The sequence below is a fragment of the Adiantum capillus-veneris genome, chromosome 20, assembly GCF_014529385.1.
Source record: "Adiantum capillus-veneris isolate H3 chromosome 20, ASM1452938v2, whole genome shotgun sequence".
Classification (NCBI taxonomy): Eukaryota; Viridiplantae; Streptophyta; class Polypodiopsida; order Polypodiales; family Pteridaceae; genus Adiantum; species Adiantum capillus-veneris.
Window position 1 is genome coordinate 7393458 of NC_140950.1, and position 27451 is coordinate 7420908.

Sequence of the window (27451 nt, forward strand, 5' to 3'; positions counted from 1 at the left end):
CATGGGGCTTTTTGTAGCTTGTTGCAACCGTCTTTTCTGATTTGTAAACTCAAACAAGATACCTGCTCATTTATCAAGTCAACCTCTACCTTGACTTATGTATTTAATACCACTCTTTGTCGTTTACTACAATTACATGTTTTGTTAAGTATTGGCTGTTTGATGTCAACCTTTATGTACCTTTTGTGTGTCTACAAGTTTTTGCTAGCTCTCTTGTGTGTGCCATGACAACTTCAACTTCATTACAAAGCTTGCTTCTTGTGACAAAGTGAATTTTATTGCAAAACTCTCATTGAACTTTATGTTCTTCAATAACTCTATAGTACACTTTATCTCCTATGCCTATTTTATCTCTCTACAGAATTGTGAGTCAACTATTGCCATCTCCTCTCCATCTTGATCGTGTGGATCCACATTCCTGACTTTGATTTCACAATTCTCATTGAAATACAATATGACTTAATGTCAAAGTGGTACTAATGTTAAAACCCCCATATTAAGGACATTGAAATGAAGATCGATCGTGCTCATTGTAGGTTACATCATTGAAAGTTGTATGGGGCGCATTCAAGAGCCCACATCCTGCTCTTTTCAATGAGCTTGGTGTTTAATAGTCCGATGATGCACATATAAAACACGACGAAAATGTTTGAGTCAGTGTGTAAAAAATACATGACCGATAAGCGGGCACACCCTGCCTAATGAAAAAGGATAGCTGCGAGTGAGGCAAATCGGATAGTGACGAATCAGTTGATCCATGCTACCACTAGAAGTAGACTATCCCTACACGGGGCCTCGACAATCCTTATTGTTTGTCCTTAATATGGGGCAGCCTGCTTACTGGGCCTTTGATCCTAAGGTTGCTTCACAATCGTTCGCGGACGTCGTGAAGCTGTACTTGCTTGCAAATGATCAACGAGCACATCATCGAATAATTGAAATAGTGCTACACACACACACACACGCACACACGCACACATACACACACACAGAGAAGTTGATCGTGAGGTGGCGCTAATTGGTGCCCAAACGACTCCGCTTTTGGGACGGCACTCCCCCCTTGCCCAACCTGCGAAGCCTGCAGACAATCACTATAAAGTTGGCGCATCTCAATTTCGAACCAATAGGACGTACACATTTTTTAAAAGAGAAGAGACGAGAATTTTTTCAGGTTCTCTCTCTATTTCAATGGAAAAAAGAGAACTACTTGTTGAACTGGCAGCTGTGTGTGTGTGTGTGTGTGTGGCTGCTGCGAGGTGCATGATGCTGACATGGGTAAGAGAATTTATGATGAGATTGATCGTGAGTGGATGTTAGGGAAGAATCTCTCTCTCTCTCGAGTCTCTCTCTCTCTCTCTCTCTCTCTCTCTCTCTCTCCAGGGCAAACCTTGAGGCACACAGAGATACCTAGTTTGTCGTGCGCAACAGGTCTATGTCTCTCTCTCTCTCTCTCTCTCACACACACACACACACACACATACACACACACATACACATGTTCTCTTTCTCCCTTTCTCTCTCTGTGTAGCAACGTGTGACTCCTACGTGCATGTCTGCCTCTTGAGCCAGATTCTTGGGTAGTTGAAACAAAGGTGTCATGGAGAGAAATTTAAAGAGAGCTACGGCATGAAGTAACAGAGGTTGAGAGAGAGAGAGAGAGAGAGAGAGAGAGATTGCTGTCTAGATCTGTGCTATAGCAATTCAGAGTTGTTGTAGCCTAGGTAGCGGCTTTTGAGCACGCACATGCAGGCGACCAAGGAGGATGAGGGGCGGCGGGGCAGGCGCAAGAGGAAGAGGGAGGGGTCAAGGAAGGGGGGAGGTTCGGGGAGGGAATCTCGGAGACGAATGGGTTTTCGTTATTTTAGAACCAATAGGCAACCAACACGTTGTTGCTTGAGCATCAGCCCACAGGTGTGTCTTGAGGACTTGGCAAAACTTGATTTGCTCCAAAAACTAGCAGATGTTTTTGGTCCCAGCTCACCACCAACCCAGACGCTATGAGCTTCCATGCACTTGTCAGCATGCATTGTGAAGATGATTCAATCATAAGACAACAAGTGTCCGCAGCCTTTCGATACAACCATGCAAGCCCTATTGCTTGCTTTATAGAGGCGACAAAAACGACGTATGGTCTTTAGTGTGCATTCGAGAGACAAGAAAGCAAGTTGGGTGTAACGTCCAATCACCGCAACTAGAGGGGGAAAGAATTTTATATGGCTAGAGTCACATTGCTTTCAGTGTGTTGCGCTAGGCGAGTTGGATTAAGCGCAACCCTCGAAGGTGGAGGTCACTCGTTCAAAGGTTTGCCGCGATGTAGGTGGAACCCTAATCTTTTTGTCCCATGAGACTTAATCAACGGTGGATTAAGCATCCACCCTGGATCCCTTCACTTCTCCGGTGTCATTTATAGTCGAGAGTGCACAACGGCCCATGAGCAGTCTGAACTGACATCTGACATCTTGGGTTCAGAACTTCAGACTGACCTGCTGGCGCGTAGTCTGAACCCAGTCTAAGTACCTCCTTCCTGTGAATTTCAATTCCTCATTCAAAGCATTACGAGCATGCGCGCGGCTCAAGTGAGGGCGACGATGAGTTTCCAGGAGTTGGTGAGCAGCTTCCTGTGAATTTCAATTCCTCATTCAAAGCATTACGAGCATGCGCGCGGCTCAAGTGAGGGCGACGATGAGTTTCCAGGAGTTGGTGAGCAGAAGGGATGAGCAACAACAACAGCAGCAAGATCCTCGCCAGTCCTTAGCTGCCGTTATCTTCCAGATTAATACCGCCGTCTCCAATTTCAGACGTCTTGTCAATTCCCTCGGCACCCCCAAGGACAACGCTCAACTACGCCTCAAACTGTACTCTCTCTCTCTCTCTCTCTCTCTCTCTCTCTCTCTCACACACACACACACACACACACACAACACTTGCGAGCCTTCGTTATGTGCCAGGAGCTTGTCGCTTGGACGTTCGTCAACACAAGAATATCGGTGACCATGATGTAGCTGTTCAACGGAGAGCCTGAAGAATAACCTCTCTGGAAAATGCGTCTGTAAACAAGGCCGTTGTGGATTTGTGCTCATCATGCCATCTGGGATGCGTGAAGTGATAGATTGAACGTGATACCTCTAGTCGTTTCCTTTTCCTTGACAAATATGTGAAGGCTCTAGCTATCCCTCATCATAAGTGACTTGGATGTAAATCAAGGATCAATGTCGATGAGGCGATGTGCTGATCTCGAGGTGGGGAGAGGTGAGGCAAACCAAAAGTGTGTCTGATCCTGAGGCGCCCTGCAGTACTCAACCATTGAACCTTACTGCCGTGTGACAGAGGCGACCTATCCGACAATGCCTGCTTTGGTTCATTGATATAATGGTACGATCAGCTGAATTTACCACGTGTATGCAGGTGTCCACGTCATCCAACAGTGTAGAAGAGGCCCGTGTGTGTTTGGCATCCCTCGATCGTTGATCCGTCTCCCCCCACCCATGTCACTTATAGATGAGGCTGGTTATCCCGAGGTAGAAGCTTTGCTCCTTGTTGATCTTCCTCCTTACATCAATTAACTTGCGCTTCTTGCTTTTGACTCCGTGAGAACATTTTAGCCACCTAGAGGAGTGGGGGCTGCCCTGGCGGCGTCCTCGGTATCATGGCCCCTTCACTTGACCCTCTCTACACCGTAGTTGCAGCTGCCCCCACAGTCAGAGAACGAAACTGTTCCATGCTATGTGGATAGGTTTTGGGACATTCTCTTGAAAGTCACTCCATTCAAGAAGATTGAAGATTTGGAGAAGATACGCAAGTTTGAAGCAGGATTGTATGAAGCCTTGCAAAAGGCTATGAAGCTTTACCCTAGAGGTAACTTGCAGATACTTATGGAATCAGCTCGCATAGCTGATGGAATACATGACAAGGGTACTTCCAGGAAGATGGAGCAAAGCAACTATCATGCCAAGTAGAAGGCTCTCCATGAGCAGCCTACCTCTACTTCTTCTTCTCAAAAGAAGAAAAGAACCGCCTCCGATGCAGAAGCAAAGCCAAATCAGTCCAAGAAAGGGAAATATCTCTCTCGTGTTGAATTGAGAACCTACATCAGCAAAGGAAGATGCTTCAAGTGTGGACAAATTGGACATATGAAGGGTGATTGCCCTACCAAAACCCCGCAACCACCCTCTTCTAATGCAGTCCCAGATGTACAGGGGAATACAACCAAGGATGAAAAAGAAAGAGCTCTTCTCAAAGCATGGGTAGTATCAACAACCAACGGGCTCTTATTTTGTTTGATCCTGGCAATACAGACAATTTCATCTCTACAAAGCTAGCTGATGACTTGAATTTACAGTCCAACCGTTTTGGAGTTTCTATTCAAGCACAATCTGTTTTCAAAGGGCAGAACTCCAGCTCTAGTCCAATCATAGGGAAGTTGAATTTAAAGGTCGACAACTACAAAGATCAAGGGTCTTTCTTATTAGCTTCACTTGAAGGATGCGATGTCATCTTGGGAATGCCTTCGCACTACAAGATGCATCCCATTCCTGACTATGTTCAGAAAACTTTATCCTTTGATCATAAAGGAAAGGAATATCTTGTACTTGCGGATGCAGGTGATTGGCGTATCCCCATCGCCAATCACATGGCAATCAAGAAAGTAATGAAAAAGTGTGTTTCAGCGTACTTGATTTTTGCAAGAGAGAGAGACGTGTCCGCTTCACAACTTTCTTTCTTTTTAGAGCGAAAAAGACTTAAGTTATTAGAAAGTTTTGAAGGTTGTTTTGCAGACGAACTTCCAAATTGAACTCCCACCTTCTCGACCTGAGGATCATACAATTGATTTGATCCCAAGAAGTTCTCCTCCAAATCAGCCCCCTTATCGAGTTAGTTTAATGCAGCAAGAGGAAATCCTCAAACAGGTCAACAAACTTTTGGAGAAGTGTCTAATAGGCCTAGTACTTCTCCATATTGTTCACCTGTCTTGCTAGTACAGAAAAAGGATGGCACATTCCGCATGTGCATAGACTACAGATCTTTAAATAAGATCACAATCAAGAATCGATTCCCAATCCCTCGGATTGATGACATTCTTGATAAGTTACAAGGAGCAAGTGTCTTTAGTCGTATAGACTTGAAGAGCGGGTATCATCAAATCCGCATAGCTCCTCAGGATGTGCATAAGACTTCATTTAGAACAACCTTCGGGTTGTATGAATTCTTAGTGATGCCTTTTGACTCACTAATGCATCAGCCACATTCAACAGAATGATGGATAGAATCTTTCACTCCTATAGAAGATTTACAGGAGTTTTCTTTGATGACGTCTTAATCTTCTCAGAGACGGAAGAAGAACACTATCAGCATCTCACATTAGTGTTTGAAGAATTACGCAAACACAAATTATTTGTGGATGCTAAGAAGAGTGAGTTCTTTCTAAAAGAAATTCACTACTTGGGCCATATAGTATCTCACAACCAGGTGAGAATGGACCTTGATAAAATTCAAGCAGTTGTAGACTGGCCTATGCCAACTACAGTACATGACGTACGAAGTTTTCTTGGCCTCTGTTCCTATAATCGGCGCTTCATTCGAGCCTTTGCCGCCAAAGCAGATCCTCTCCATGATCTGACAAAGAAGCGGATTCCATTCCATTGGGGACCTAGGCAAAAACAAGCTTTTGAACAGAAAAGCAGATGAGATGGGCCAACTTTCTTTCGTTCCATTTTCAGATTTTACATACTTCTGGAACAAAGAATGCAGTTGCAGATACTCTCTCCAGGCGTCCAAAGATCAATGCATTGACAACAATTTATCATGAGGAACTAGAATCTCTCAATGAGATGTATCCTCAAGATCCAGACTTCTTTACAATTTGGGCAGATCTTCAAGCTGGTCACTCAAGGCCACCTTATTCGATTAGGGATAATACGCTCTATCGTCAACAAGCAATATTCATCGCTCAGTCCTTACGACAGAAGGTGATGGATGATGCACATAATTCTCCTTATGGCGGGCATCGGGGAATTGCCGCTGCCACTAGTGCCCTCGAAAGATATTTCTTTTGGCCAACACTCCGTTCGGACATTTAAAAATATGTACGCTAGTGTTTAGTCTGCCAAAAAGTAACATATGACAGACATAAAGTTTATGGTAAGCTTCAGTCACTCCCTGTGCCTAACACGCCCTGTGCCTAACACGCCCTGGGACAGTATTGCCATGGATTTTGTTACAGATCTTCCTAGATCCAAGAATGGAAATGATGCAATCTGGACTATAGTAGACAGATTTAGTAAGCAAGCACATTTTATTTTAGTTAAGAAGACGATCAAGGCTGATCACATGGCTAGAATATTTCTAACCCAGATTTTTAAACACAATGGATTACCAAAGACTATTGTCAGCGATAGGGATCCTCGCATGACTAGTTTATTTTGCCAGGCATTGTTCGAGAACTTGGGAACTAAGCTTGATTTTTCATCAGCTTATCATCCTCAAACAGATGGTCAAAGCGAAATCGCTAATGCCATTGTTTTAGACCTCCTCAAGTGCTATGCTTCGGAACAGCAATCCAAATGGGAACAATACTTACCGTTGGTTTAGTTTGCATATAATAATACCATGCATTCCTCAACTGATAAAGCTCCCTTCGAAATTATTTATGGGAAGCCACTCTTACTTCCTATTATGGCTACCAAAGAAAACATCTTCGTCGCAGATGAATTTGTGCGCAATATTGATATTACCTATCAACAAGTAAAGCAATCGATTCTTCGTACTCGAGCAATAGAAGAGAAAAGCAGACAAGCACAGAAGGAATCTCTATCTTGAAAATGGACAATATGTCCTACTAAAGTTTGAGAAAGCTAGATTGAAAAAGCGGGTCGGAAAAGGGAAAGTGAAAGTTGTTAAACTTTTCCCATAGAGTTTACGGCCCTTTCAAGATTACAGATAAAGTCAATGACGTGACTTTTAGATTGGGTTTGTCTCCTCATTGGCGCATCCATAATGCTTTTATGTAAGTCTCCTCCGACCATATGTTGGACCTCCTCTAGCGGCGCCGGTACAAGAAGATCCTCCAGAAGTCGAAGAGATCGAGGAAATCCTTCAACCTGAACAGATAATACACCACTCTGAGAGACAACTAAAGTCTGGGAGCCTACATCGAAAGTTTTTAGTCAAGTTCAAGAATTACACCCCTTTAGATGCAAAGTGGATGACTGAGTCCGATCTCAAGGACTACCCAGACATCTTGTATAGTTATGTTGACGCTCTACAGTTGATGTCAACTGTTTAGAACCAAGAGGGATGTAACTATGTCAGACTTTGTAAATAATTAATTTATTTACGAGAAAAGAATTATCTAATTAGTTATGTGCACATCACAATAGATCTAGTAGTTCTGGGGCCTTAGGTGCGCCCAAGTTTGGGCCAAAGCACCTCAGGGAGACCCTAGCAGAAAATACCCTGAAGCCGTAGTGATTGGGAAATCGGGTCTCCAATGAAGGAGTAGATAGTAGCCTCAGATTTCAGGCTCGGAAAATTATGCGCGCTAGTGCAAGCATAGGAATGAGATGGGGTCCTTAGAACAACAATAACCCTAAGGCTTGAACTATTTTTACGGCCTTAGGATAAGTCAATTGAATTATTTTAAATGATTTGCGTTGGACCAAATGGTCGGACAAGTGCGAACGGGTAATGCCAGAGCAGTGTCGGTACGGCATTGCGCTAACATTTTCATTGGTTGCATCTATGTGTGCAGTTGTGGTTCAATTTGCACATTTCATTAAGAGTGTGCGAATTTTTAAAAGTGAAAGTTGAAAGGTTTTTAAGTTATTAAGTTAAGTGTGCTAAGTGGCACACTTACCAATCCAAAACTAGCTCTTTCACTCTCACTCTCACACTCTCTCTCTTCCTACTGGCTTGATAAGAGCCCCTCCTCCCCCGTTTCTCAGTGTTGGCAGTGCTCCTACCCCCCCTTATTGTGAGTATGCTCTTCGCATTGGAGTCCTCCTTGGAAGCTTGAGAGCAGTCCCTTGCGACATATGTGGTGGCCTCGTGCTCCCATTGTCTAGAACAAGGGTTCTCATAGCCATAGCCAGCTTTTGGTGAAGTTTCATCGCGAGAAGTCGCAGCAGCAGGCGCTCTTTTCGTAGAGTGTGGTGGCTGTAAATTCTCTGTTTTCAGCCCCTAATCATCTCTTTTAGGGTGAATTTTAGCAAAATACACATAGAATCTAGTTCTTCTCTACCTACATTACGTGTACACAAAGTTTGGTGCGATTCCATCGCGAAAAAGATCTCTATTTCGGCTTTGGAAGGTGCTCAGTTAACATTTTCAGGTTATGTGCAGAAAATTACAGCAAGCATGTGTGCGTGCATTTTGCGAGTTTCTCCCTTTTTTTTGTTGCAGGAATGATTATGCATAAAGGGACACAGTTAGCGGAAGGTAGACTCTCATTTTTGAGAGCTTCCGTTGAGTTTTGTGGACGATAGACTCTCGTTTTTGAGAGCTTCCCAAAATCTTATTGCAAAGGGAAAATCCTCTCAGTATCCACAGAATAGCTTTCGCACTCTCTAAATCAGAAGCAGAAAAGAAAGAATAGAGGACGGGCTATTGCACCGTTTTGCTTGTAAAGATTCTCCCTTAGTAATAAAGATAATCTATTTATGGGGGAGACCAGTCCATCTTCTGATCCCCAATGAAGTATCAAGCTTTTCCTCTCTCTCTCTCTCTCTAATTCTCTTGAATATTTGAAATTCAATTAAAAGTCAGTTTAGGATTTCGTATTTTTGTGACATAATGACGCAAACAGATTTCATGCCTAAAATAGCAGTTTCCTAAATTTTAGGAGATGCTTCCATTGGACTCTCACTAGTCATTTGACCATCTTTCACCACTGGGACCACATCCAAAAATGCAATGTAGCCCAGCTCTGGGGTGATTTTCTCTTGGTGACCCCACCTTGGCACTGTGCCTTTTTTATTGAGTTAATTTCCTAGTATCCACCAACATGTTAAGTGTGGCGAGGGGACCTAAATGGAGCCTAGACACCCTTTTATTACTCGGATTCCAATGCTGACCAACTTCTCGTCTACGGGTGAAACTACCGTTTTACATTGGCCATACAATGTCCGGCCATTTGCAACTTCAAAAAGAGTGTCTCAAAAATTAAATAAAAATCATCAAAAGAAACCAACAACTAGGTTAGCAGTTGCCATGTCCTCGTGACATACCCCCCTCTTGAAATCACAAACGTCCTCGATTGCATACCATAAATACATGCCATTGATGATCTTGTGTTGTTAGCACCCTTTTATTATTTCATGTATCCGCAAGAAAGATCATAACACATGGATATAAATGACTTAATGAGACCTTCATACTTTGTCATTTTTATCTATGATAGAAGTGAACATTGTACATTTAACACTTTAAGAGCGATGGACACTTCTATACACTGAATCCATATGTACATTTGATGTGCTAGCTTTATCATTACCCCTCCTTTGCACACGTTGTGTTAGGGCATAGGTAGGCTGTAACCCAAAGGCCTCAAGGTAAAGCTGCAATACAATTGGTGACTCTGATCCATAGGTGGATAGTTCTTGAATTTCATCAAATAGCGTCTTGCAACTTGTCCCGTAACTTTTCTTTCCTTATGTGCCAACATCTGCTCAGGAACCAAAATTTCATCAAGTTCCTCAACTTCTAGCTGGTCTTCATCTGGCATATCTTCTAGCACATCACCCACGAAGGGTCTTAGAAGACTCACGTGAAACGCATTATGAATCTTCCAAGCGCATGCAATTTCAGCCTGTAAGCAATATAGCTGATCTTATCAAGCACTTAAAAAGGCCCATAGTAATGCATACTGAGCTTAGGAAACAGGCGTTCCTTGCCCCTTGTTTTCTTTAACCTTGCCTTTTCAAACTGCAATAGAACCCAATCACCAGGTGAAAACAAGAATTCACGACGGTGACGATCAACAACTCTTTTCTGTTTGGCCTGAGTCTTCTCTAAGACAACTTTAATTTTCTTATACATTTCATCCATGTTTTGGACATATCGATCTGCCTCAAAGATCTTGTCCTTTGTATGCAAAATGGGAGGAACCTTTTTGCCACCTTCAACAATCTCAAAAGGTGCCTTGCCAGTTGACGAATGCCCTGTATTGTTATACGCATACTCAAGCATAGGCAAATACCGTTCCCACTTGCCTTTGTTATCTAACACATAACACTTCAGCAGATCCAAGACAATAGAATTAGCCTCTTCTGATTGTCCATCAATTTGCGGATGAAATGAAGATGAGAACTTGAGTGTATTGCCCATGTTCTCAAACAATCCTCTCCAAAACAAACTTGTCATGCGAGGATCACGATCACTAACAATCGATTGTGGCATGCCATGGTACTTAAACACATTGTACATAAACAACCGTGCCATTTGGGCATATTTTATCTTCTTCTTGGATAGGAATAAAATGGGCTTGCGTGCTGAACCTGCAAATAATGGTCCATATACCATCATTCTGCGTCGGCGTTCTTGGAAAATCAAAGATAAAGTCCATAGCAATGCTTTCCCATGGCTAATCCAGAATCGGCAATGACTGTAACAACCCTGGTGCCTTTTGCTTGTCAAACTTGACCTTTTGGCAAATCACGCATGTTCGCACAAAGGCATCCACATCTCTCTTCAAGGTAGGCCAATAAAAGAATGTCTCTATCGCTTCAACTGTCGCATCAATACATTATACCACGATGCCCTGCATACGGTGGGACATGACTTTCTACCATGACCTTGTGTTGCAATGACTGAGTGACACGAAGTCTGCCATGCATCATCATAAAACCGTCTCTGAGGAGGTAGTGCTGATGATGTTGCCCTTCTTGCAACTGTTCAAAAATCGTTGCGAAGTCTTCATCTGTAGCATATTGTTTCTTCATGTCATCAAGTTCATGATGATAAGGAATTGACACAGCTGAAATTTGTGGATTCCTTGATAACGCATCAGCCACCACATTCTTCTTGCCTTCCACATGCATAATCTAGAAGTGGAACATAGAAAGAATGTTTGCCCATCGCATATGCTTTTCGGATAACTTTGACTGTGTTAAGAAGTATCGCAAGGTCTGATGGTCTGTCTGGACAACGTATTCAACACCTAACAGGTAGTGCTTCCAGCTAGAGAGCCATAAATGATGGCCAATAACTCTTTTCTCATAGAGTTGCATAGTCTTCTCTGGCCCTTGCAAAATTGTGCTCTCATAAGTTACTACCTGACCATCTTGCATAGCACTGCTCCAATGCTATTGCCACACGCGTCATATTGGACCACAAATGACTTGCTGAGATCTAGTAAAACAATCACGGGATCTGAGTCAACTTTTCCTTTAAGAGACTGAAAGTTGAAATGTGTTTTTGGGTCCATCTGAAAGTGACCTCTTTCTTTTGCAAAGCGTGAAGAGGTGAAGCTATCTCTGCAAAATTCCTGATAAACCTTCTAAAGTATGAGCACAATCCCAAGAAGCTTCGGACATCGTGCACAGTCTCTTAAGTCTGGCCATGTCTTAATAGCTTCAACCTTTGCGGGATCCATTCGAACACCATCCTTTGACACTATGTGGCCAAGAAAGTGGATCTCTTCCAAGAAGAATTCACTTTTCTTAGGATTGATAAGAAACCTGTGACTGGGTAACTCTCCGAACACAATGGTCAAGTGACGTCTACGCTCCTCTTCATTCTTCGAATAGACTATCATGTCATCAAAGAATGTGCCAACAAACTTTTGATGCGAGCAGAAAATCCTGTCCATCATTCTATTGAACGTGGCAGTAGCATTTTTAAGACCAAATGTCGTTCTAAACACAATCTTCTGCACATCCTCTGGCCTTATACGAATCTGATGGTACCCACTCTTGAGGTCTATCCTGCTGAAAATTGCATCACTCTCTAAATGGTCAAGAATATCATCAATCCTTGGGATAGGAAACCTGTTCTTGATAGTATTCTTATTCAACGCACGGTAGTCAATACACATGCGCGAAGAGCCATCTTTCTTCTGCACTAAAAGCAGTGGGGAGCATAAAGGTGAAGAACTAGGTTGAATCAGCCCCTTCTCTAAAAGATCCTCTACTTGGCCCTAATCTCTTTCTGTTGCGCCACACTAACCCTGTAGGGACTCAGGAGGTCTGTTCGCTGGGCTACACCCTGGCACCAAATCTATCGCATGGTCCTCAGGCCTCTCCGGCAGTAATTGCAACGGTAATGAATCAGAAAAACAGTCACTAAACTCTCACAAAAATGATGACCTTTCTTTATCTAACACAGATAAATTTGACTGACAATTATCTGAAACATCACCTGCAAAGATCTAGTACACAGAAAGATAATTTTGAATTACAGAAGTGATAGTTGAAGCAGATACAGTAGGGATAGACTCCCCTTTAAGCTTTACTTTCAAAACATCAGTTTTGCCCCTATGTTGAAGGGTGATCGCCTTGTCGCAGACATCCAGCACGCCATGTGTTCGGAACATCCACGGAATTCCCAGTAGCACATCGCACCCTTCCAATGGCATGATTCTTCTGTGTCCACATACGACTAAATATGCAAATGCAACTTTCCAATGATAGGAGTAACAAACTCTGAGTAGCCAGGACATGCCAACCTTGCCTCTGCTGTGTACCCCATCTCTTCAGCTCTGATGCCCAACTTCATAGCTAACTCTGGTAAGATAAAGTTTGCTTTGGCACCTGGATCAAAGAAGATGAGTGCCATCTGATCTATGACTTTACCCCATGCTCTGCATAACTCACTGGCATCTGTGTTTGGCCTATCACCCACCACATCTGGCACCAAACCTGCCATGGGCTTAGGCTTCTTTCCTTTCTTATCTTCTTTATCATCCGAATCATCTGGCCTTTTCGTTTGTGGACAATCTGCAGTAAAGTGACCAGGCTGCTCGCATAAAAAGCATTTATTTTCAGCCATCAAGACCTTTTTTTCCTCGAGCTACTTGCGCACGGAAGGCTTCCTTTTTGGCTTCTTTGCCTGCACTCTAGAAGTCCCTGCTGAGTCCTTATCCTTGTTGTCCTTTTCTGACCCTTGTGATGCTTCAGGAGCCGCTTTGCCTTTTACGTTGCCCGGAAATCCGCTGTCCTCTCCCTTCAACAAGGCAAGACCAGTGTCGGCAACTTTCATAAGTTGGTGAGGGTAGCCACTCTGTTCTTTGTACAGTAATCTCGAAGCCCTTTAGGCAACCCACAACAATACTTCTCTATCTGCTCTGTCAATGGCACGAACCTGTAGGAGGTTACTGAGAGCAATGATTTACAAAACCTCCTATTGTACTCATGTAGGCTCTTGCAAGTAGCCGCAGTGAGTTGGTGCCAATCCGTCATGACACCGGCTTCAAATTCATTTGACAGCCACGCAGATGCAAACATTTGCTTGAAGTATATCCATGTGGCGGGTGCCTGTCCTTGCATCAAGAGGGTCGTCCACCATGTAAGCGCGTTGCCTTTCAAGAAGGTGGCAGCTTTCTTGACCTTGGAGGCCTTTGTAAAATTCCCCCCCGCATAAGTTGTATCATACTGCTAGAGGAAGTGAGAGCCTTTGTCTTATCCTCAAAGCCGCTGAAAGTTTCAAACTTAACAGTTGCACCACCTTCTTTCTATGCTTTTGGTTTCTCCAGTGCCCCCAAATTGTCACAGTGAATTGCCTGCAACATGGGCACTATGATAGGGATCATCGGTGCGTCTTGGCCATTGATATTTTGCGTCATAGGTGCCATATCTGACTGCTGTCCAGAAAAACCAACCATGCCAAAATTACCCTTTGGCACCTCCCAAACTGGCCCTGGTTGCTCTGAAAGCCTTGTTGCATGCCGATGCTACCATTCATGGGGTTTGGCATCATGCCTTGCATACCCCCAAACACTATTCCTGGCATATAATGCTGGTTTCCAGGCGCATAACCAGTCATACTCTCGAACACTGATCCACTCGCGAAATACCCAGGATGTACCGTGGGTGGTGGAAAAACCTAATGCATTGCTTGGAAATTGGTTTGTTGCCCCTATAACGCAACATGCGGGCTTGGAAATGTGGCGGGCCGAACTGGCAAAGCCTATAAAATAGGCGTCCTAACCGCTTGTTCATGGACGAAAGGAACCTGTTTTGAAGCCTTTGACTCTAAACATGCGAGTGCTCCCTCTCCTGCTGAGACGCATGAAGTACTTGGGCTTGAGCCTCAACAGGCTCCACGGGTTGTGTGAGTTGCCGTGACTACTGTGGCACTGGTGCCGCTTGCAAAAACTCCATAAACCTTGGGTTCTGTACCAGTCGAGAAAACACGTTCACAGCGGCAACTAACTGAGTCCTGAACGCATCATCATCTTCAAGTTGCCCAGTCATAATGCCTTGCACTGGGGAAACATTCACATCAACAAGAGGTACAGACCGAGGTGGCCGTGAACTCTCGCCAACCTCAAACACTAAAGGAATTTTTTGCCTGTCCTTCGAAGAGGAACCCTCTTCGATAATACCCTTCCCTTTGTCGACCATAGTCTAATCCCGCATTCCTGTACTCTGTACAAAGTCTTCACCAAACCAACCGAGGCTCACTTTTTGAGGAATGTCACGTGACACATCCCAACCCTATGTGTCCGTGGACAAGCTTACACCACAGCAGGGTTCAATCAGTCTGATCAAGTTAGATTAGCAGTGATCTGGCACTTTTGTGAGTCTATTTGTAGACTGTGCATGCCCAATCACTTAGCATAGATGCATATCCTCCGGTTGCACACAGCATGACCATCGGAATTCCCATCAGAATCCATTAGCATCAATTAGGGGAATTTTCCAGTGCATTTAGCCTATTTTCCTATTTATTGGGATTTTCACTTATTATTTTTAAGTGACTTTCCTACAAAAGTAGGTAGGGCAATTTTGCTAAGTTTCTATATAAGCAAACCCAAGTTAGCACTAAATGGCAGAAGAGGCAGCAAGAGCACCTTGCTCAACAGGCAACTTCTCAGCAAGACCAACCCCCGCGACTACTCTAGCGTTTTCTCCACAGAAGACCTAGCATTTTTGCATCAGATCAGCCTTGGCGATTTGTGCACAGCAGATCAGCCCCGGCGTCATCACGACACAACAGATCAGCCTAGCGTTTTTGCATTTGTAGAACCCCGGCGACAGAAGGACCAATTTCAGCCCCTGGCGTTTTTGGATTTCAGCAGCAAATTAAGACCGGTATTATTCACCTAAAGTGTAGTAGATTCAGCCCGTAAAGACCATCAGTTTTCAGCCCTAAGAAACCTCTTTTTTCAGCCAAGAAAACGCAGCCAAAACAGTCATTTTCAGCCACCGAAACAGTCCCGAAATTCAGCAGTTAGAAGATCTCAGATTTCAGCCATCGTCAACGTCGTCGTCGTCGTCACCATCGTCGTCATCGGCATAGACCAAGTTGCATAGTCCATTGCATACGCATTGTACACCTTTGTGCAATCAAGACATAGACCACTCTCACCGACGAGAGTGGGGCCTTCGGAGGAGGGTTTTACAACCTCTCGGTGTCGTATCTCTTCTCTCTCCTCTCAGTCTCATTCACTTGCACGTACAATATCCACTCACTTTGTTCGTGACCACAGCACTCTACAGACGGAAAGCTCTCTCTTTCCCTAAGAACTAAAAGGAACCTTGAGCAATAAGGATCACTAATTTTGAGAAAATACAACATTCATTCCGCTGCACCTAACATTGGTATCAGAGCTTTGGAAGTGTTCTGCATTACTCAAGGAAAGAACCACAAGAACCACAAGAATTTTGTTTTGCTTGTTGTGATCGCACGAACCCAAGTTTACTTGGGCGTGGTGATTCCTAATCGTGTTTTGTTGAAGAGTGACAGGAATCCCAAGAAAGAAGGGCTTGTCTAGCCTCCCCTTGTGTCTCTTTTCACTCATTGAGAGCGGACCGTGCACTTAGCGGCCGGCCAATCGACGTGAGGTGGGAAAAAGCAACCTTGGTGTGAGCGCAAGGCCGCCAAGGGATACGCCCACAGAAAAGGGTAGAACTCGGGTGAAGAGAAGATTCTTCTCCAACGCAATTTGCAAGCAAAAGAAACCCTCCAGAACCCCAAGAACCCAAGACCCTCAAGACTCAAGAACCTCAAGAACCCTAGATTCTCACGGATCAAGGACCTCAAGACCCTCAAGAACCCAAGTTCCTCGTGAACTTCAAAACCCAAGACCCTCAAGAACCCAAGTTCCTCGTGAACTTAAGAACCCAGACCCCAAGAACCCACAAGAACCCACGATTGCAGAATGGTCATCACTTGAAGCGGAATGGATACTTCGCTTGGAGGTGATGAGCATGAGAGAGGCAAAGAAGAATTTTTCCCACCATGAGGTTTTTCTGACCCTTCCCCGTCTACGACAAAGATTGCACGAACTCCTATGGAGGAGTTAAACCAAGAAAGAGAAGCAGAAAGAAAAGCCTACGAAGAAGACATGGCAGCCATAGAGCGCCAATACCAAGAAAGAATGGCAACCATAGCACGTGAGAGCGAGCAAGCACGCTTGGAAGCCAAAGCAAGAGAAGCAGAATTTGATCTAGAGAACAAAGAAATGCAAGCCAAGTTTGATCGCGAGAACAAAGAAATAAGGCAAGAGATGTTGCGACTCTTTTCTCGAATACAGGCACAGATTCAACAGGATAGGGAAAAGGAGACTCTCTCAGTCTCTTCTTCTCCCAAGCATGACACACAGGATTTGCATGATTGTGTGAAGCATGATGATGATTTGCTCGACAATGACTTGCATGATGATTTGAATGACAATGATAAGCATGATGATTTGGATGCCAATGATTTGGATGACAATGACAAGCATGATGATTTGCATGATCAAGATGTGATTTCTCACAAGCATGATGAGTTGCATGAAGATGATGTGATTGTTCCCAAGGATGATGTGTTAGTGGATGCTTTTTCTAGCGAAGCTAACCTCATTGTAGATTCAATCAATCACGAAGATCCGATCTTGACTTTCGAGTCGAGGTCCAAAGAACCCCCACAAGAAGATTCGATAGAGCTTGAAGAAGCGATCTTGGCTCTCGAGCCTTGGTCCAAAGAACCCTCACAAGAAGTATTATGTGTTCGCATGATTGATACGCACGCATTGTTCAAGTGTTTCATTCGTGAAGGTTTCTTGTATTTTAGTCAGCATCGTTATGTGATTGATCCCTTTTACTAGGCATGACATATTGTATGTTGAGTACGTTTCTCTCATGGATGAGCACGAATGTATGCGGATTGTTCATGAAAAGCTGAAAAGTTTGTATGTAAGGAAGTCGCATTCCATGTCTCTTCCTTGGCATGACACAAGTTCCGAAAGATCACATGATTGTATGAGCACCAAGCATGGGCATTTCCATTGTGATTTGCCACAGTTGATTGATTTCGATCAAACAGAAAAGATTCGATCGCATTGTTTGCATGTGTTTGATGAACGGGTTGTCACTCCGTTTCTATGTTCATCTACATTGCATACACAGTCTTTAGAGAAGACAATATTTTTTTCCTTCACTTTACATGGAATGGGTATGTTCATGGTTTTGTGTTGGAGATGGTTTCAGGAATTTTCAACCATGGAGATTCTTGAAGACGACAGAAGCATGACTCTAGACGAAGTTGAAGCATCGAAGGAGCCACAAAAGACTTTGTGTCGCTTTCGGCGCGGCCCAAAGAAGCAAGCGTTGCAGACCTTTATGAAGTTCAAGTACCGCACGACCCACACATCAGAGTGGGCCGGCAAAGAGGGGACTTCCAGGATTCCGGATGCTGTTGGCGATCTCCCTCGACGCCATACAGTTCGGTACTAGTACCTCACTTTGAAAAGGAGGGGATGTCACCTGACACATCCCAACCCTATGTGTCCGTGAACAAGCTTACACCACAGCAGGGTTCAGTCAGTCCGATCAAGTTAGATTAGCAGTGATCTAGCACTTTCGTGAGTCTATTCGTAGACCGTGCATGCCCAATCACTTAGCATAGATGCATATCCTCCGGTTGCACACAACATGACCATCGGAATTCCCATCAGAATCCATTAGCATCAGTTAGGGGAATTTTCCAGTGCATTTAGCCTATTTTCCTATTTATTGGGATTTTCAGTTATTACTTTTAAGTGACTTTTCTACAAAAGTAGGTAGAGCAATTTTGCTAAGTTTCTATATAAGCAAACCCAAGTTAGCACTAAATGGCAGAAGAGGCAGCAGGAGCACCTTGCTCAACAGGCAACTTCTCAGCAAGACCAACCCCCGCGACTACTTTGGCGTTTTCTCCACAGAAGACCTAGCGTTTATGCCCAGTCACTTAGCATAGATGCATATCCTCCGGTTGCACACAGCATGACCATCGGAATTCCCATCAGAATCCATTAGCATCAGTTAGGGGAATTTTCCAGTGCATTTAGCCTATTTTCCTATTTATTGGGATTTTCACTTATTATTTTTAAGTGACTTTCCTACAAAAGTAGGTAGGGCAATTTTGCTAAGTTTCTATATAAGCAAACCCAAGTTAGCACTAAATGGCAGAAGAGGCAGCAAGAGCACCTTGCTCAACAGGCAACTTCTCAGCAAGACAAACCCCCGCGACTACTCTGGCGTTTTCTCCACAGAAGACCTAGGGTTTTTGCATCAGATCAGCCTTGGCGATTTGTGCACAGCAGATCAGCCCCGGCGTCATCACGACACAGCAGATCAGCCTAGTGTTTTTGCATTTGTAGAACCCCGGCGACAGAAGGACCAATTTCAGCCCCTGTCGTTTTTGGATTTCAGCAGCAAATTAAGACCGGCATTATTCACCTAAAGTGTAGCAGATTCAGCCCATAAAGACCATCAATTTTCAGCCCTAAGAAACCTCATTTTTCAGCCAAGAAAACGCAGCCAAAACAGTCATTTTCAGCCACCGAAACAGTCCCGAAATTCAGCAATTAGAAGATCTCAGATTTCAGCCATCGTCATCGTCGTCATCGTCATCGTCGTCGTCGTCGAGGTCGTCGTCGTCATCGGCATAGACCAAATTGCATAGTCCATTGCATACGCATTGTACACCTTTGTGCAATCAAGACATAGACCACTCTCGCCGACGAGAGTGGGGCCTTCGGAGGAGGGTTTTACAACCTCTCGGTGTCGTATCTCTTCTCTCTCGTTCTCTCAGTCTCATTCACTTGCACGCACAATATCCACTCACTTTGTTCGTGACCACAACACTCTACAGACGGAAAGCTCTCTCTTTCCCTAAGAACTAAAAGGAACCTTGAGCAATAAGGATCACTAATCTTGAGAAAATACAACATTCATTCCGCTGCACCTAACAAGGAAAAAGTGATTCTGTCCCGGCGACGGAACCATGAAACCGGCCCGTAGGGCGGTAGACTTTGGCTTTCACCCTATTTTCAGCCTTAAACACTCCCGGAACTGTCCTCTTACAATGGATCATTGTTCCCAATGCTTCTGGCATCCATACAACTGCAAAACAATCCAAAAACAACGCATAATCAGCGCTGAAAATGCACCTGTAAGATGAGGTTATCACTCTCACCGGTGCCTGCTTTTGGAGTAGCAGTTATCTACTCCCGTTCCTGCTCAAAGAGGCTCTTGCCTCGGCATAGAAGCATAAAACCACACAACTATACATAGGTCAAATGAAGAGCCCTCTTGTGGAGCACACATAATTGCACAGAGGGGAAAGAGAGAGCAGTGTAGAGTGTGCAGGACATCACTTCTTGCACTACATTGTACATGAGAGGGAAAGCTTACACAATAGCTTTGGTACTTGCATTAACACCATTCGGATGAAAATGGCAACACCTACATTTATTTCAACGCTTCTCTCTCTCTCAAGGTGGAAAATGCCCAAAAATGTGCCAAGTGGCACTCATGCATGGTTTTCCATTTTGTACCTTCTGGTCTAAAAATATCTCAACCGGTTGTCAGTTGACTTAGCAGCCGAGTAATAAAATGTTCCTCTTGTCATTCTGGAGCTAATGACGCGAACAGATTTCATGGCCCAAAATAGTAGTTTCCTAAATTTTAGGAGATGCTTCCGTTGGACTCTCACTGGTCATTTGACCATCTTTCACCACTGGGACCACGTCCAAAAATGCAATGTAGCCCAGTTCTTGGGTGATTTTCTCTTGGTGACCCCACCTTAGCATTGTGCCTTTATTGAGTTAATTTCCTAGTATCCACCAACTTGTTAAGTGCGGCGAGGGGACCTAAATGGAGCCTAGACACCCTTTTATTACGCGGATTCCAGTGCCGACCAACTTCTCGTCCGCGTGTGAAACTACCGTTTTACACTGGCCATACAATGTCCGGCCATTTGCAACTTCAAAAAGAGGGTCTCAAAATTTTTAGAAAAAATCATAGAAAAGAAACCAACAAGTTGCCACGTCCTCATGACATGGGACATGGTTAAAATTTAAGAAAATTTTCACGTCAACTTGGATATCATATGAATATGAAAGATATGTCATCACGGCTGTGTGTGCTCTCTCATGTGAGTCGTGTCTGAGTGCATTTGAAAGACGAAATGATTGCAGCATTTCGGTCTTGAGATCGGACATGATAGCAATAAGAATTAGTAAATCTGACATGAGTGAGATCCGGTGTGGGTTTAGATGCGATTTAAACACGTTCCTAAGAGATCATAGTCCAAGATCTCAATGGACTTTATGTGATTTGATTTGAATGTGATGTGGATGTTCAGTGACTGTCGTCTTTGTGCAAGTGTTGGATTTGTGTCGTCTAGTGCATCGGTACTTAGAATTGGTGTCTATTGAACTAGTTTGTGGCTTGATTTTTGTAGGCATAATCGAGGGCGATTATAGTTCTTTCAAGAGGGGGGTATGCCGTAAAATGATGACGTGCCATGTCCACCCAGACGAGATTAAATGGAAAGTGACAGATATAAGTTGTTCCAACTTATGGGGCTCCCTTCCCATGGGGCCCAAGGGACACAAGGCATTATTTTTAAATGCGTAAAGAGTGTTGACGTGGCAGAGCTGTACGGACGGCCAGAAATTGCGGAGGACTACTGACGTGGCAAGTTGTATAGATGCGTGCAAAACGCGCTAGCTGCTGACGTGGCACTGAATTTCCATGATTTACGCTGGCTACCTAGAGCGCTTTTGGGCTTGAGAAGCTTATAGAACCTAAAGCTTTTCATGTACTACTTTTAGAAGGCCATGGGTCTATAAATTGTAACTAGGGCCTCTCTTCCCCCTCAGATTTGTCTCGGAGCACTGAGCAAAGAGGATCCGCGGACTTTGTACTTTGCTCAAGCATTAATATAAAAATAAATACTCAAGCATTAATATAAAAATAAATACCGAAAGGTGCTGGACTTATAGGCGAATACCTCTGGGCACAGAACTACGCTAGGCCATGTCTCTCTCTCTCTCTCTCTCTCTCTCTCTCTCTCTATATATATATATATATATATATATATATATATTAAAGTTCAGTGATTTTGAAGTTTTTGTTTGTGTGTTGCTATTGATTTCACACTTGGAGTGTCCAATCGTGTAACAGAGCGTTTGGTTGTATACGGCCTCTAAACGACGCAAACTTTGGTCTGGCGTTTAGGTGTGCTTGCAACCCTCTAAACGACGCAGACTTCGGTCTGAGGAGCATTTGGTTGAATCTGGATGTTTTATGTTATATGTTTGCACATGTGAACTCTGTGTCATTTGTAAAGCATTTTGTGAAGCATATGAATCTTGTGCATCAATAAGTCCAAATTGGATGAGGTTGCCTAGGTATGTGATCTTAGTGCTTTGAGACGCACCTTTAAAGTTACGCACAAACTGGGTGTGATGGCTAACATTGCCACGCCGAAATATGAAGAGCTCCGATGCGGATGAGATGAATAGATGAAGATCTTAGTGCTCTGAGACGCACCTTTAAAGATAAACACGAACTGGGTGTGATGGCTAACATTGCCACGCCGGAATACTAAGAGCTCCAATGCGGATGAGATGACTAGATGAAAATCTGATTGTGGAATTGTATGGTGCAATGCATGCTAGAGAATGTGATGTTTGGTAATGATGGGCATTGGCATGTATGCATAAAGGCAGTGTCTGTTAAAGAATCGGATTGAGTTTTTATGTCTAATCACGGACGATTACTCTTCGTTCAAGAGGGGGGTAGATCACAAGTATGTTGATGCGGCACCCCCAATAGGTTAGGGTCGCAACCCTCAACAATCAGAGCACAGATCCCTAAAACATGGAAGTGCTATTGTGGCATGACTGTACAGACGCAGTGGTAATCGCGGGCTAGGCTGACATGGCACTGTACAAACTGCTGCAAAACGCAGAATCATATTTTGGCTCAAGGGCTTTTGGGAGCAATAGCTTCTCACTGGAAGTTGCTTTTAGGCCAAGGGCCTTTAAATATGTAACATGGGGGGGCTCTAGCATTCCAGGTTTAGTGGAAGCAGAGCAGAGCCCCAACAATTGTATTTTTTCGAAGCATTACAAAAGATATATTGAAAGGGGCACGAGGGTTTTGAGGTTGGTGCTTTCTAGGAGTGGAACTCTGCCACTCCGTGTCTACCGCATGGATTTTCTTTTCTCTCTCTGTGTTCAGTTCTTTTGAAGTGCTGAATGTATTTGAGTCTGTTCTTTTCAGTTAGTCTGTCCTCTGGCAAGGGTGGCTGCAATGGGGTCTTCAGTGTGGTGTTTCCCCCCAACGACAGCAATTTGATGCGTTTGACCGTGATGAGAGCCTCTACTTTTGCCTTTGAACTGGTGGTCTTCTTCACGTTGTTACTGCTCTTCCTTCAGTCACCCTTCACTTTGCTGGTGTTTGCTGTACTGGCTTTCAATGCCGACCTTGTTAGCTCCCTTATGCGATGGTGCTTATTAGTGGTTGAGCCGTTGTCTCCTCGATTTCCCTCATGGCACTTCACTGGTGGTTTTTCCTCTTCATTCATGCTTTGCTCTGCAGGTGTTTTCTCCGTTGGCTTATGACGGCGACTTTTCCGGCTCCCTCTTGAAGTAGTGGTTATTAGCAGCTACCTGGTGACAATGGTCTCCTTGATTCCCTTCATGGCTTTTCACTGGTGGTTCTTTTTCTTTTTTCTGGATGGGCGCCTTTCCGTGGCAGTAGTTTTGGTCATCCTCTTCAGCCTCTTCTCTCCCATTCTTCACCCTCCTATGGAATGGTCTCCTCTCAACGTGCCTTTTGATGTTGTCTAGGGCTTCTCAGTTACGCCCCATACCTGTTTGGGTGGTTTTCCTCTTCATAGCAGTTTGAAGTGCCTATCTTTCATAGGCTTTGGTGGATACCCTCTCCCTCTTTGTCCTTCCACCTAAGTAGTTGCCAAGGCGCATTTTACCCTCACTAGGAGGGGTTTTTTCCCCTGATGTATTTTCAGTTTTTATGTTTTTTGCCATCAGCCTTTGTAATTGCCTATGGGCTTCTCATGTGACCTTGGTAGACACCATTTTGGGCACTTTAGGGGGGGAGAGGGGGGGGGGGAATCGAGTAATGGAATGTCAGCTATGTATGCTTTTCTTCAGGGGGAAAGCGGAAAAAAAAAGAGAGAGCCTTCATTTCTACAATTGACCCACGTATATAAGCAAGTGAGGGGAGGTCGATTTGAATTATCAAGGTATGTGATGGAGAGAAGGTATGGGAGAGAGTATTTATCATTTGGGAAGAAGCAAAGAAGTGAAGTCATTTTTTTTACAATCACTAGGTGATTTTGACCTTGTGATTTAAACCCTGGACATCAAAATGACACCTTTGGCCTATTTTAGCAACTCTAGCTGTTCTAACCTTGCACAACTCACCACAAGGTTAGCCTGATGTATAAGCTACACATGCACACTTGCCTGGACATCCTCACGTGAAGACAAACATTAACTCAGAAATCAAAAACAACATAACTTGTGCTTTGCACTGCGTCCGGTAACTATTCTACTATTCGATTGCTCAGACGACAGGAAATTCTTATCATGGTGCATCACACTGGGAAATCAACCTTTTCATTCATAAACATTGGATCTGATATTTAAAAAGAAAAATTCATATGCACAAAATTATTCACTATCTACCTCTATCCTCTTCTACTCAGATTCCCGAAGTGCTTAGTACTTAACCCTATTGTTTGGGAATGTATTGCTGTTTATGTTTGGATTACATTGAGGATTGTTTGGTACTGTGCTACCATCGATAACATTTGAGATTTTCTTACCAAGCCTCTTCTTTCACCTTCTTCGAATTATCTTCTTCAGTGTGCTGGCCTATATCATGCAAAAATGGACAAATTGTAAAATTTCTGGTACCATTTGAATGTGCATTCTACAGACCACATGTCATGGTTTTGCAAAATTCTTAGAGAGTCTTAAGAGTTTATGGAATATAAGATACAATTAGAATCATTTCAGCTCACAATCAGGGAAAAACCACATTATCAGCAACATCAACACACCGCTGATTTTAACATTTAAAGGGGGTGATAGCTTCCCTGCAAGTCACACAGGTGCCCTATCGGTGTCAAACCTTTAAAGCAAGGATATTGGTCTGCTGAAAGTGTCTACACTTCACCTTCTCTATAGGGCTTGCAACACCAAGTGATTAATCTCATATCTGATGCATAAAACTCTGCCTAAAAAGGTCTGTGTAGCAGGCTATTTTCTTGCATGCAAGCTCTCTTGAGCATTTCACAGGTGCTTTACTGCTTCGATATGATTTTGTTACAGACACAATATAAGGCAGCATATTGGAAACTTGACAGAAGAGACATCTGCAACACTAAAGGCTGTTTGTGAAAGTGATCATGCCAACAAAGTCAATGTAAGGGTTTTATGACTATGAGATTATCTCGCATCGAACAACAAAGTTTGTAATAAGCTATTTTATTAAGCCTCCAAATGAATGCTGTATTACAGCGTGGCAGGCAGATAGCCAATGCTAAGCTTGCCAAGGACTTTCAAGCTGTAATAAAGGAATTTCAGAGCGTGCAACGGGCTGCTGCTCAGCTTGAAACAAGCTACAAACCATTCGTTCCACAAGTGGTAGTATCTTCCAGGTGATTCTTGAATCAAAAAAGGATGCCCTGAGTGTCACAGGAAGAAAAACAAACCTTGTGAACTCTTCGTGATTGAGACACTTATTTCCATTGACAGTTACGGTGGTGGTCAGCGAACTTTGGCAGAACAGAGTAATGAAGAGGAACAAGCTTTGTTGGTTGAGCATAGAAGGTATTGGGTTTGCTTGTTTTTTATTTTTAAAGCTTTGACACTGTTTATCGGCAGTTCATTGATTTCCAAACTCACCATGCAGGCAAGAATTGCTTGCAGTGGACAATGAAAGACTGTTCAATGAGGCTTTGATAGAGGAGCGGAGTCAAGGAATTGAAGCAGTACAGCAACAAATAGTAGAAGTCCATGAGATTTTCAAAGATCTTTCTGTTTTAGTCCATGAACAAGGCGTAATGATTGGTGAGTGAGATTTGTCTCCGGTTGTAGATGTTGTGCCTGAAATGTCATGCTTTTTGCTCTCCTGAAATCCATACCTTTTCTAAGATGACATCGAGGAGAATATTGGGAGCTCTCATTCAGCTGCAGTTCAAGCTAACAGGCAGCTTTCAAAGGCTGCTGATAGTCAGAAATCCAGCTCCTCTTTGGTAAATGTTTCATATTTCCTTTTCATAAAAATGACATTGGCTAAACTCATTATTTCAATCCACAAGTTTTTGTCTTGCAGGTTTGCTTGCTGCTTGTGATCTTTGGAGCAGCACTCATTATTGCCATAATTGTCCTCGCAGTATGAGCTGGCCACAAGCCAACATGGCATCAGGCTCTTGAATATGATCTTTGGAGCAGCACTCATTATTGCCATAATTGTCCTCGCAGTATGAGCTGGCCACAAGCCAACATGGCTTCATGCTCTTTATTCAACAAAGAGTGTTTCGACCCTACTATTCTTTCTAGAATGCACATTCCAAGCTCTCTGTAACAATGTGCGAAATAAAATTGTGGAGGATTGTGGGCTAACAATTTGTAGGATTCAAGTCGATACAACCAATGACTAAGGAAAACTGGTTCCTGTTCAAGCAAAATCAACAAATCCAGTAGTTTATATGTAGTAGTTTCCCATTACCTGGAGTGGTCATCTGTTTGAAGTTCACAAGCATCTATTCTTTGAGTTTGCTGTGGTCTGATATTATGCTGATGCAGAAGTGAGAGCCATCTGAGGTGGTCTGTTCGATATGATGTGTAGCATCACTTCTGGTGCTCTTGGTGTTCTTGTCTTATAGAATGCAAGCTCCTAGTTTGTGCAGCTTCGTGTTCAGACGGTTTCCTTGAATAGATTCACAATGCTTGAGAGAATGCTACAAATGTGATATGAATAGCTTGAAAATAGCACTAATATGTATGTCATGGCCAATTCTCTTGGTAAGAAAAAAGTGCAACTTTAAGAAAGCTATGTTTCAGTGACTTTCATACTTGAGGTCTTCCGTGTGTGTCAGAGAGCTGAGATACTTAAGAAAAGCAGGAAGTGTATTGTGTCAACAAGTCGTGTAAATGGTTTCAGAAACCACAAGACATGATTCTAACAAGACCTGGACAAGGACATAATGCGTAACTCAATTGAGCATGTAATTCTACCCTGTTGCATTTTGACCCTTTCCAACTTGTAAGGCAGGCAATTATTATTGAGATATCTAATATTTGCACCTATCAATACTTAATTTTGTAGACCATCTTTTTGGATGGACATGAATAACAAAACAGCCATGATCCACAAGCTCACCATGCGCATCTGTTTTCTTATGCTGTTTAAGACACAAAAGTTGGCTTCCTTTGAGGTTATTGACGGGTTGCAATCTAAAAATAAGGCCTTCTAAAGATTTCCAGAATCCTCATCATTTAGGCAAAAGGGGCACAAAAGGATGCTTTTTGTAATATCAGGTGTAAGCGCCTTGAAACTGCTTTGGAAATTTATGACACTAGCAGAATTCAATTTTATACATACAACTACCAATACTCCATCGTGCCTTGAATCCTTTGCATGTTGTCCTGCTTCAAGCACAAGGAGAGCGCTTCTCATGTATTTTGAAAGTGTTAATTTCATATGGTCTCTCTCGAGTCTCACTTGAGAAAACTAGGATTTGTAGCAATATAAATCAAATTAGGTGCTTAGCAACTCTTGGCAGCAGTCGAAATCCATGTCAAGCGGCCGACATGACAAATGTAGCTTTTACTTGGAATGTGGCAATTACATGACAACGGATCAAGAGTGCTTCATGTAGGGACTGAGTTTCAGTATACAAAATCCAATCCTTCACAAGTTGAAATGCTAACCAATAACCAGAATAATCTCACAAATCATTTGTCACTCACAAGTATGTTCAGCCCCCACCATGGGAATTCCAA

The 27451-nt window shown here is 43.4% G+C and overlaps 1 protein-coding gene across 1 annotated transcript; it reads left to right on the plus strand.

The window, feature by feature from the left end:
• The first annotated feature begins 2404 nt into the window (after positions 1-2404).
• Positions 2405-26168, plus strand: LOC147432048 (syntaxin-21-like). Its single transcript, XM_086491859.1, has 7 exons — positions 2405-2855; positions 24773-24866; positions 24962-25101; positions 25199-25273; positions 25356-25513; positions 25598-25698; positions 25779-26168. Exons 1-7 carry the CDS (start codon positions 2656-2658, stop codon positions 25842-25844), a joined length of 834 nt encoding a protein of 277 aa, XP_086347985.1. The 5' UTR covers positions 2405-2655; the 3' UTR covers positions 25845-26168.
• The last annotated feature ends 1283 nt before the right edge of the window (positions 26169-27451 follow it).